The sequence below is a fragment of the Gallus gallus genome, chromosome 1, assembly GCF_016699485.2.
Source record: "Gallus gallus isolate bGalGal1 chromosome 1, bGalGal1.mat.broiler.GRCg7b, whole genome shotgun sequence".
Lineage (NCBI taxonomy): Eukaryota > Metazoa > Chordata > Aves > Galliformes > Phasianidae > Gallus > Gallus gallus.
In genome coordinates this window covers 89,597,464-89,608,463 of record NC_052532.1, presented here as the reverse complement: position 1 = coordinate 89,608,463, position 11,000 = coordinate 89,597,464, and the positions used below count along the sequence as shown (strand labels likewise).

At 38.5% G+C, this 11,000-nt stretch overlaps 1 protein-coding gene across 4 annotated transcripts in view; it reads right to left on the bottom strand.

Annotated features, from left to right (window-relative positions):
* Positions 1 to 4,292: 4,292 nt before the first annotated feature.
* EPHA3 (EPH receptor A3) overlaps positions 4,293 to 11,000 on the bottom strand; it is a 221,216-nt gene continuing 214,508 nt past the window's right edge. For all 4 annotated transcript variants that reach the window (NM_205430.3, XM_015295857.4, XM_040669158.2 and 1 more), the window contains 2 exons: positions 9,901 to 10,056; positions 4,293 to 8,213 (listed from right to left, as the gene is read on the bottom strand). In NM_205430.3, coding sequence (NP_990761.2) covers positions 8,108 to 8,213; positions 9,901 to 10,056 — 262 coding nt within the window. In that variant the 3' untranslated portion in view covers positions 4,293 to 8,107. The remainder of the gene's footprint in view (positions 8,214 to 9,900; positions 10,057 to 11,000) is intronic.

The window sequence follows — 11,000 nt, the reverse complement described above, 5'->3', positions numbered from 1 at the left end:
ACAGCAACCAAGGAAACTTCTACATCTAAACCTCAGAAAGAGAATTTATTTGTTCATATTATTTCCTACTTCCATTTGGCTTCCCTGGCAGGTAGCCCAGTGCACCATCAGTTAGAGGAAAGGAAGTTACAGTATCACATTTTTGTAGGGGTTGGATTTTATTGCTTTGCTACTACAATTAGGCAAGTATTAACTCAGTTAATGAGGCATAACTATTAAAAAAAAGTATATACAATTGGGGATTGTGGATTAGTCCTCCACTAAAGCCCCAAACAAAAACTTTATGAGAGCGAAGGAAAGAGATTAAAAATAGTAAAATAATAAAAGGTGATGCAACTTTAAAGTGGAATGCTAAAAGCAGGGAATCATTAGTGTTAATTAGCTGACAGCCAGCCTGAGGGGAGGCTGCATGCTTTCTCAGTGATCAAACCTGCTAGCAAACATCCAGCTAGCCATACAAAAAGCAACCTGGAGACAAAACAAGAGATAGAGAGAACAAGGAGCCCTTTTTCACTCACCTTTGTGCAGGCGTGATGCCTATTCAGTGTTCAAATTTGAGAGGTACTGCTCTTCCCAGTAACCTGGATTTTTGTTTTTTTTCTTTCTTTTTTTCTGCTTTCTTTTTCTCAGAGCATCATCTGTTCCTAATAAAATTATACCATTTTCTGGCTAAAATTATTATTTTACCACTCAAAATCCTATGTGTGAAGAAATGTCTACACTGAACGTGATTTATGAGGAAAACTTTAGATGCACATTTAAATGTCTGGTGTGAATTCACGCAGTCAAACTTGCATGGCAAGAGATCAGGAATGGAAAGCACAGCAAGGCATGCAACCATCAGGACAAATGTTGAAATACTGATTTGGTCATCCCCGAGCCTGATTTTTGGGTTCTCTGGCTACAAGCTAAGATGGGTGTAAGCCATCCACCCATAGGGTTGGGACATGCTTGGGGGGCATGTTAGGGGATGGGGGCACCAACAAAAGTCTGTAGGAGAAAGGAGTGCTTTGGCATGGAAAATGTTTGTGGATCAAGCCTATATTTGGGGCTGTTGAACTGCATGAGGGAAGATGGGAGATCTGAGTGTAAGGAAAGGACTACATTAAGGGAGCAAGCCACCCTGTGAAATCACTTCAAGCTGTAAACTACACCCAGGGACTCACTCCTGCTGTGAACAGGGAGACAGGAAAATTGGCGTCAGAGCTGCTTATTCAAATCCTTGGCAAGAGTGCTGCACAAAGGTACCAGACTTCCATTTTTTTTTTTTTAATTTTTTAATTCAAACTAATTGCTTTTAACATATATGTGTTTTTTCTGGCTTCATCTCAGGGCCTTAAAATTACATTATACTCCAAGCTCACATGAATGGAGTGAGATTAAATACTCAGTTTTCATCCTTGTGGGCTTTGTGCCAAGAGAAGAAATTCAGCCCTATGGGGTGGGTGCAATGTTTTGGGGTGAAGATGATGGTCCTGCCAAGATGGATGCTGTTTTGGCTGGACTGCTAAAGATGCAGTGCTTTCACCTCAGACAAGGCTGCTCAGCAGGTCAGAAGCATGTGAACTTTGACAGTGGAGAGGCAGTCTCAGTGTACTACAAAGTTTCTTCTGGGAATAACATGTAGTATTTATTAGAGGAGCAGCCTACGGGCACTTTACATGTATAGGATGATGACATTTATGGTTGCCTCAGATTTCATGTCAGAACATGAAATCTGCTTTAGATTTAGATGACCTACTTTACCACTGCTGAAACAGTAATTTCAGGTATGTTTCATGGCTTAGTGATGAACCAGCTCACATACAAGCTTAAAATCTGCTTCCCTATTTCCCCAAATACTAAACATGATTCACAGAACTCTGGTTATTTCATACTCACTTGCACACGTACACTTTTGAAAGGGTATTAATTACAAACCCATCGTGGGTAAACTCAAGTGGGCCACTTTTCTAAAGAGATTTAGAAATGAAGCTTTCTAATAATATTAGGATAAACTGGATGCAAGAGGAGTGGAGATAAAGCATATTCCCCCCTTTATGTCTATAGCAGCAGAATGAATTAACAGATTTAGAAATGATCCCAGACAGTAGATCTCAACTACCTTCATAGGATGCTTGACTTTATCATCTAGCCTCAAATTCATATAGCAGTGATTTACCACACTTGTTCAGTTTAATTAAAAACAAATGAAGAAATTTGCTAATCAGATGTTACTATGTTTCTTTAACAGTTAATCTATGTTGCTTGCTTGCTTGCTTGCTTGCGAAAGTTCAAGACAGAAGTTAAAATCCTGGGCATGCAGTAAAAATATTTGCCAATATGTATTTTAGAATTAGGAATCCTCCAAGTCAGAATGATGCTTTCAAGTTTTCAGAATCTGTGTGATTTACTATAGCAAACTTGAAGAACTAGTCCAAGGGTAACCACTGCCTGTACTCTTGGAGAAGTCATGTTGAACTGCATGAGGGAAGATGGGATTTCAACTGACTGGAGAGGAGCAAAGATCATGCTGACCTTTAAAAAGGGAAGAGAAGATGAGCCAGGCAATTAAAGACTAGGTATGCTAGCATCAATATCCAGAAAGATATCACACGATACATTTCTTCACAGCTGCAGGATTACAAGGTCTTAAGAAACCAACTCAGATTTGTCAAGAATAAACAAATCATGTCAAACCAGCCTAATTTATTTCTGTGACAGGATAATCTAAAAACTAGTAGATGTGATTTATCTCGTCTTTAGTAAGACTTCTGGTGCTGTCTCACATGACAGTCTTATGAGCTAACTGGGGAAATATGGGCTATTATGAAATCGCTGTGATGTGAATGCATAGTGAGCTGAAAAATCTTACTTACTGAGTACTTATCATTTATCAGAGCTTTCCTGGCCATCTGAAAAGCCTAACAAAGAAGCCAAGAAAATACTTCTTCGTGTTTCGTGCTGTTCACAGTTTGCATTAGTAACCAGTGTGATAAGGATGTGCATGGTTATACAGCACGTGCATGAAATAAGGCTGAGACAATTATTTCTAAGAGAAATATTTTTATGTTATGAGATTAAAATTCATTTAGAATTACACAAAGAATTGGACTGAAGACTGAAAAAGATCTGAGACCACACGTAGAAACGGGGAATTGCTGATCAGGCAGTGGTGGCTTGGAAAGGATCTGAGGAATTATGGAGGCTCAGAAAATGAAGGGAAGTGTGGATATTTATATTAACAGGAGCGGTATATGTAAGACAGCAGAAGTAATTGTCTGATTTCACTTGGCACTGCTTAGGCTTTTACTGGTTTAGATAACTACATCTGGACATCATCCTTAAGAAGGAATGCTAAGTGGAAAAAAAAGTCACTTTGACATTCCAAAAAAGAGTGTATCTATGTTTATGGAACTGATTATCAGCAATTTACACATCCCGATTTGAGCAGTGACATGGCAGTGGGCTGCAACACATTTTCTTGCTCTGCTCCATTCATTTGAATGTATCCTACTGTTTGAGAACTGGCTGCAATCACAAATACCACTTTACAATACATGCAACTGTTATGTAAGCATTAATATCCACTGTGCCCTTTGGGATATAATGCAAACACAATGTACCAGATCATGCTAAAGGGAAAGACACACGTCAACCTAAAACAACTGCTGAAGTGAGACCTATTTACGATGCAAACAGTTTGTACGTAGCACAGATGAGACACAGCTGCATCCCTGTCCTTCAATTATATCACTGAAATTCCCTCATTAGAATTTAAAATGACAGTGTATGTACCCACTGCAGCATGGTATGAGGCACACTGGCATTCAGAAGAAAAGGCGGCTGTTTAAAGTTAAGTCAGATTTTTGTCCGTATATTTTTAGGTAGCTGCTTTTGGTGATTTGTCCTTCTACTGAAGATAACAAGACAAAATGCCCCCCAAAACCTATGTCTCATCCATGTCCATATAATTTATCAACTTGCACACTCCAAGACAGTTATAGTGTTCATCATTTTGTCCTGGCAAGCATAGTAATTTACAAAAACATGCAAAATCATTTATGGAACAGAAAGGCCTGTAACTTTACTCCTCAGGTAGTTTTAACTGGTTTTGGTGAACATTCATACCATTCGTATTTTTCTGTGAAGATAATTCCTGAGACGCAAAGCTGAATTGTATGTAGGCATTTCAAAAGGCATCACACTTCAGTGACTCACGGAGAAACAACTTGGTAGGGACACAACAAAACAGGAGCAAAATATTATCTAACACAGATACTCAGAGGCAAGAAATGATCATGGGGTTAAACTACTGTAAGTGGTGGGCTTTTTATTTTGTTGAAAATTACATCTTTTACTGGATTCAACATAGTCATAAGATGAAAAGAGGTCCACTGGCAAGGGAAGAAAAAATGCAGAAGTTTGGAAATAGTTGACACAACTAAAATAAATGACAACTTTTTCAGTATCCCATAGGCAGGCTGTAGTAGACGATGTTTTCCTGTATCCATGGAGAAAATAAAGTCTTTGACTGATGTAAGACGGTTTAGCACAAGTGCTGGTCTGTCTATTTAGAGCCTGCACTACTTGTTTCTTTTAACAGATAATATAGGCAATATCTAGCTTTCACTCCGAACCCATGCTTTAACACTCAGAATTTATCCATATTTAATTACAATTTTATCACACTTTTCTAATCAAATAAATTTACTTTGTCTTCCAAGCAATCACCTCAGTATTCCAGTATGTAAAAAATACTTTCATTATGTTTATTATAAAAATATAAATGTTTCCACTACAAATCATTTTACATTAGTAAGAGGCCATCTACAATTGCACAATATATAAACTAAATGAGTAAGTAATGCTTTGAAATACAAGTTAAAGTAAATACATATTGCCAATCAAATCACATCTATACATTGCTTATTGAATGCTAAGTAACAGCACAAAACTAGATATGTTAACAGAAATAAATAAAATGGAAACTATATTTAAAGATACAAACCCAATAATATGGTACGACATTTTATGAGCTGTTGCATTTTGCCTGATGTCAATAATCAATGCAAGTCCTGTACAGGAAGATGGCCACACAAATTCTAGTATCTCTACTCCACAATGAAGAATTGTACACTGCTATGTATACATATGTACATGGGGAAAGGGAGTATAGGATGCTTGCAAAAGAGGCCACTTACAGTACAAATCAACATTTGACAGGGAGAAAAGAAAAAAACTAAATGTAGTTTATAACACTCTATTCCTCGTAGCAAAGAAAAGCAAAATTGAGTTTCTTTTTTTCTCAAGCATCAGTAAGATTTAATTTCTTATGCTGAGCATGCTCAAACAGTGGGCAAGGAATATGACATGGTACTATGAGAAGAGTGGTTGGTGCAAAGTTTTTGCTTGTAATCTAAAACTCTACGAACCAGCTCTGTGTTTTCAGGAGCATTTAGAGATCTATTCCCCCCACCTCAGCCCACTCACCCCTACTCTCCAGAATGAAGCTGAAGAGAAACATTGGGAGGAACATGTTGTAAAACACTGTCCCCACACACATTGTCTGCAAATGGATTGTGGTGACCTTTTAAATTCACCAACAGTGTCTGACAGAGCAATCTCAAACTGAGCAAAACAAAGAAGATGCTAGATGAACTAAGCAACTGAAAATACAGCTTTTGTATTTAGCATGCTGTATAAAAGATTGTAGTACATAAGAAGTGTTCTTTGCATCATAAGTGCTTTCTTTTCTTTTTTTTTCCTTCCACTTTTCATTTTTTTATTTCAACTTACTTTAAAACTCCTTCATTTTTTCTTTCAGAAGACATTCTCATCCCGTGACTGCATTTCAAATGCAATCCTTTACAGCACGTTCATTGCCCCTAACTCTGCTTCTATTTATTAATGTACGATAAATGCTGTTGCTCTGTATCTGAAAAGTCTTGGACCCAATAAAAACAATTTAGAAGCTGATTCAGCCACACAAATCCCAGGGACTGATTTTTTTTTCCCCATATTTATGTGCCCTGTGCTACAAGGAGCTTCAAAAACCAGACCAACACTACAAAGAAAGGATGACAAAATTGACTGTACAGCAGAAGGTGGCATGCCACGCACCCATCTGCATCGCCTACAGTCTTGGACTGCCAGTGACTCACTGTTACTCATTAGAATCAGGTTTGTATTTAAAAATGGCAAGTTGGAAATCCAGGGGGCATGAAGAAACTGGCCTGTATGCAGCACTAGAAATGCCTCACACAGCTACATAAACCCCTCATTTTCAGAGGTAAGAGCTGTGTCTGCTCAGAACCAGGACTAACATACTCAGGAGCTTAAGAGCTCACTAATGGGAAGATGCTGAAGATGTAGGAAGACTCAGATCCCCTCCTCTAGGTTCCTTTTTCAACTGAGAAATGTGAATGATCTCCTAAATATAGGCTCCCTTCTGATTTCTTTCAAGGGACCAAGCACAGCTTATTATCTTCTAAAACAGTACAGCTGGCTTTACCCCAACTCACCTTGCAGAAGGAAGAACCATTCCTAAATACCGTTTGGATGGAGCCTGGTGGTTTTGGTTACACTGGGACACCTACCAAAGCACAACCTTGCGAGTGCTGTCGTTTCTGGGCTGTCACATTTGCACACAAAAGGCCGTGAACTAATTTTCAGCCCTGTCAAGACTGAGGTGGCTCCAGCCATGTTGAGTGGCAAACACAGGTGCCCATGGAACCTGAACCAAAAGGCAAGGCTCCTGAAGGATCACAACATCTGGACAGAGGTCTTCTGGATCAGAATTAGGCAAAATGACAAGCCAAACTCCCACTGCAGAAGCTTAAATCATCCTCTTCAACTATCCTTGGCTGCCTACATGGTAGTACAACTCCCAGTTACCAGCACTGGGAGCAGAGCCCATGAGATGGAAGACAGAAATGCATAATTCTTCAGCAAGCTCAAAAAGCACTCTCAGATCATGCAGGATACACTCTTTACATTTACTAGGTAAATCTCCCACCTGAACAGCATCTGAAGACAGCAGACCTTTGCTGTATCTGACATGAAATCAGGCCTTTGGGAAGCAAAGGAAGTATGTGTGGTTGGCCAGGCCAGGTATTGATCTGGAGATCAACGGGCATGCAATTCTGCCAGAATTCAAGCCCAGATTAAAATATCACTCATTGCAAAGGAAAGAAATCTCAGCAAGTCCTGATACTTTACCTAGGGTTGGAGCTACAAAAAAGACCATCTTTCTTTCCTTCTGTATTTTGTATATGATGTTGTGAGTGTAAAATAATCAAGTAATTAACCTTCACACAATTTGTCAGGTTAAACCAGTAAAGTTTTGATAACATTTGGCACTTGTCAATAATGCAGCCAGGTTAAGGTATTTAAGCATAAATATAAACAATAATGGAAAAAAGAAAAAAAAAACCAAAGGAAATAAATAAGTCTTTTAAGAATTAAGACTTTTTTTTTTCTATTTAAATGAACACAATTAGGGAAGCTAACATAATGGTGAAAATCTTTTGCCAACTAACTCAGTCACTACAAATTTTATTTCTGCATTCCTTTCTGAAGTTCAAATAGCATGTTACAATGACATTATAGTAAATATGGCCAGACAGGTTGTGAGGTATAGTCCTCTGTTTTCCTCGCTATTAAAGAAATAAAATACCTGTTACAGATCTCTTCTGTATAAAAATACTGTAAGTCTTTCTTTCTTCTTGTTTGCTGTATAGATCAAATACACAGCTTTTATGTCCTTGGGTTTTTCATGTTATTCAGTCACTCAATATTCAAATGGCTCTAGGTTTTAGTATCATTGTTTTTTACTTGGAAGGATTTTTTAACATATTTTTTTTCTTTTGAAATTTACTATCTGCATTAACAGTCAGTTAAGAGCACCCACCCTTCAGGATTAACAGATAGAAAACAAGTTCGCTCCTATTTTTAAGGCATTTATACTCAGTATTTGAGTGTCTCAGTGGGTTTGAAATTTCAACCATTATGTTTCCAAAACTGCTGCAAAGAACTCCTTTAAACCGTGCCGTTTATCAGCCATCGCTTTTGCACTTTGATGCGACTTTTCTTTTTTTTCTGTCCTCAGCAACATCATTTTGGTACCTTACACAGGAACAGGGCTGTTCTTCGTATGAGTTTCTAGAGTTTTGATACTGCTAACAATCTTCTTTTGAGGCCCCACAACTGTAACACCAACTTTCTTCATGTCACTGGAAAAAAAGAGAACATGTACTAGGTGAGTGAGCATCCTGCCTCTGTGCTTCCTAGAGCTGATGTGAGCAGAGAGCATTCAACTCTCTCATGTTCTACTGACGCACTGGATGAGCCTCCAGGTACAGAAATGCTGTTGAAACACAAATTCTGGTATGAAGAATACTGAGGGCCATTGTTCGAAGACAGCAGGAGGCTGCAAAAAAATGTAAAACCTCATTTAGCCCTGCTGTGTTTCCTTACCTGCAAGAATGGACAATGAAGTAGTGTTTGCCAGTGGTGTACACACAGGGGGCTACTTCTGGGCCAGCTGCAATCTTAAGCCCCTCTACCATCCCCCTATCAACATGATTATTCTTCCTGACTAGTGGACATTTTGACTTTATGTCCCAAGCCTTCTGAACAGTTGTCTCATCCTCAGAATAAGCACCATGTCTAAGCTTCCCGTGTCTACTGCTGTTATCACTCCTTATTTCTTCAGGCAGCTCATTCTCTTTGTTCATTGTGCAACATAGAAGTAGTTTAATGCTTGCCAAGGGCTCATTAAACAGTTGCGCACAGGAAACTGGGCATTCCTGGAGGATTTCTGCACTGTCCCCAAAGGGTAATTGTCATAAAAACCCATTATCAGCCTTTTTATAGTTGCAATAATACACTAATTAACAGCATTGATGTGTTTAATTATCAGCCCTGCAGCTGTTGGCTACTTCTTCATAACTGGTCTTGTATCCAGTGAGCCCAATGGGGAGTCAAGATTTTCTTGTACAGTAAGTTCATAATTGTATTTGATAACTTTTCAGGTGCAAAGAGAACACCACCATATTCTTCCTTGTCACACTACATTTTAATGTATGAACTTTCTTTCAGGCTTAGAACAATTAATCATCAAAATGGAAGGCAGGAGGGAGTTTGCCCCCTAAATAATTATTTATAGAATCACAGAGTCATAGAATGGCCTGGATTGAAAAGGACCTTAAAGTTCACCTAATTTCAACCCTCCTGCCGTGTGCAGAGTTGCCAACCACTGGACCAGAGCCACATCCAGCCTGGCCTTGAATTCCTCCAGGGATGGGGTATCCACAACTTCCTTGGGCAACCTGTTCCAGTGCATCACCACCCTCTGAGTGAAGAATTTCCTCCTAATATCTAACCTAAACCTCCTCTGCCTTAGTTTAAAACCAGTACCCCTTGTCCTGTCACTATCAACCCATGTAACCATTATTAGCATGTAGGAGAAAAGCAGTTGCACAGTACTTGCTCTTTGGCACGTGGATTGATGGAATACGGCATGGGCAAAAAAGGAAAAGACTGGCACACATGACAGCTGTGGAGAAACTACAGATAAAGGCAGATTATATACAACTACAAAACAACTCCTAAAGTGTGATTGAAGGTAACAAATGCTCTTATACCAAACTATGCGCCTATGCAGTGCTGCCCTACCTGAAGAAATTGAAATTTCCTTGACATTAATGAGAAAGAGTTATGGAACAGGTTTCCTTCATGTGTATTGCAACTACTGCAGTAATCTACATTTTTTTTTTTTTGCATTAAACATAAATTATATTATTTTAGCTAAAAAAAAAAAAATAAAGGAAGCTAAGTATTAAAATGCTGCCATTATGCTAAAACGTGAACCTCCAGCACTCTAACCAGTGATGAAGGGCTGTGATTATTTCAACTTACTCAGTGGAAATCTTGGCTATTGTATCACAGGAGCTGTACTCCACACCCGTGAAAATGCCTTTGCACTGTCCTGTTCGAAAACCATTGAGCCAATCACCTGCCGTGCGGAACGCTGAAATGTCAATGTTACTTTGGTCCAGGAGAAGATTTGATGGCCTGAAATGAAGAAGAATATGGTGAAAGTTGTGGATCAGACATGAATACAGATTCATTTTGTGTCTAAACTTATCACTTGCATCACTAGGAGCTCCCAGGCTACATGCAGGTTTTTGCTCATCTGTAGAGTTTATCTGCCACTGAGGCCACATGTATTCACACTGACAGCTTTGACAAACACTGTACTTAAGAGCTCCAGCTTCTCCAGCCCTGGTTTCAAATCACTGAGGCATCACAAATTCACAGAGTACAATATTATACTACAATTTAATGTATTTAAGTATTAGCAAAGATAAGCCTAATTCAGATTATATTTATGTGATTCACCTGGTCACAAACAATATACTAGTCACTACAACGATGCACACTCTAAACTTAAAGTTCAGTGTTTTGGCAGAAGTTACACATATTAAATGTTCATAGTATTGCAGCCCTCCAAAAACTCCTAGGTGGTGCTAAAAAGGTAGAAGTATATAAAATAAGATACTAGTGACATACAAATGGTATCAAGTCTAAAAATCAGATGGTAAGTGAATTGCGAGACAAATGCAACAACATGAAACTTGTATCCTGCAGTTTGCGATTTGAGATTGTGCTCATCTTAAAGCCAAATCTTGCATAAGAATATTATATAAATAATCTGAAAGTGTGAACTGAATCATCTCCTGCCTTTGAAATGAGATTGGTGCTCATGAAGGATGCTGAACTGAACTGATTTGCTTCCACGTTCATTACTTAGAAAACAACCAAAAAATCAATCAGAAACAAAATAAAATCAAGGAATCAAACACAAAAGTCATCTCCATGTTTCTTTGCCCACTTAAGCTATTTTCAGTAAGTATCATTCTACCTGGAAGCTACTGAGATGAAGTCATCCTTCTAAAATAAAGATGAAATATATAATTTTTTCAACAAGGAAGAATTATGGTAGCTGAATCTGAAAG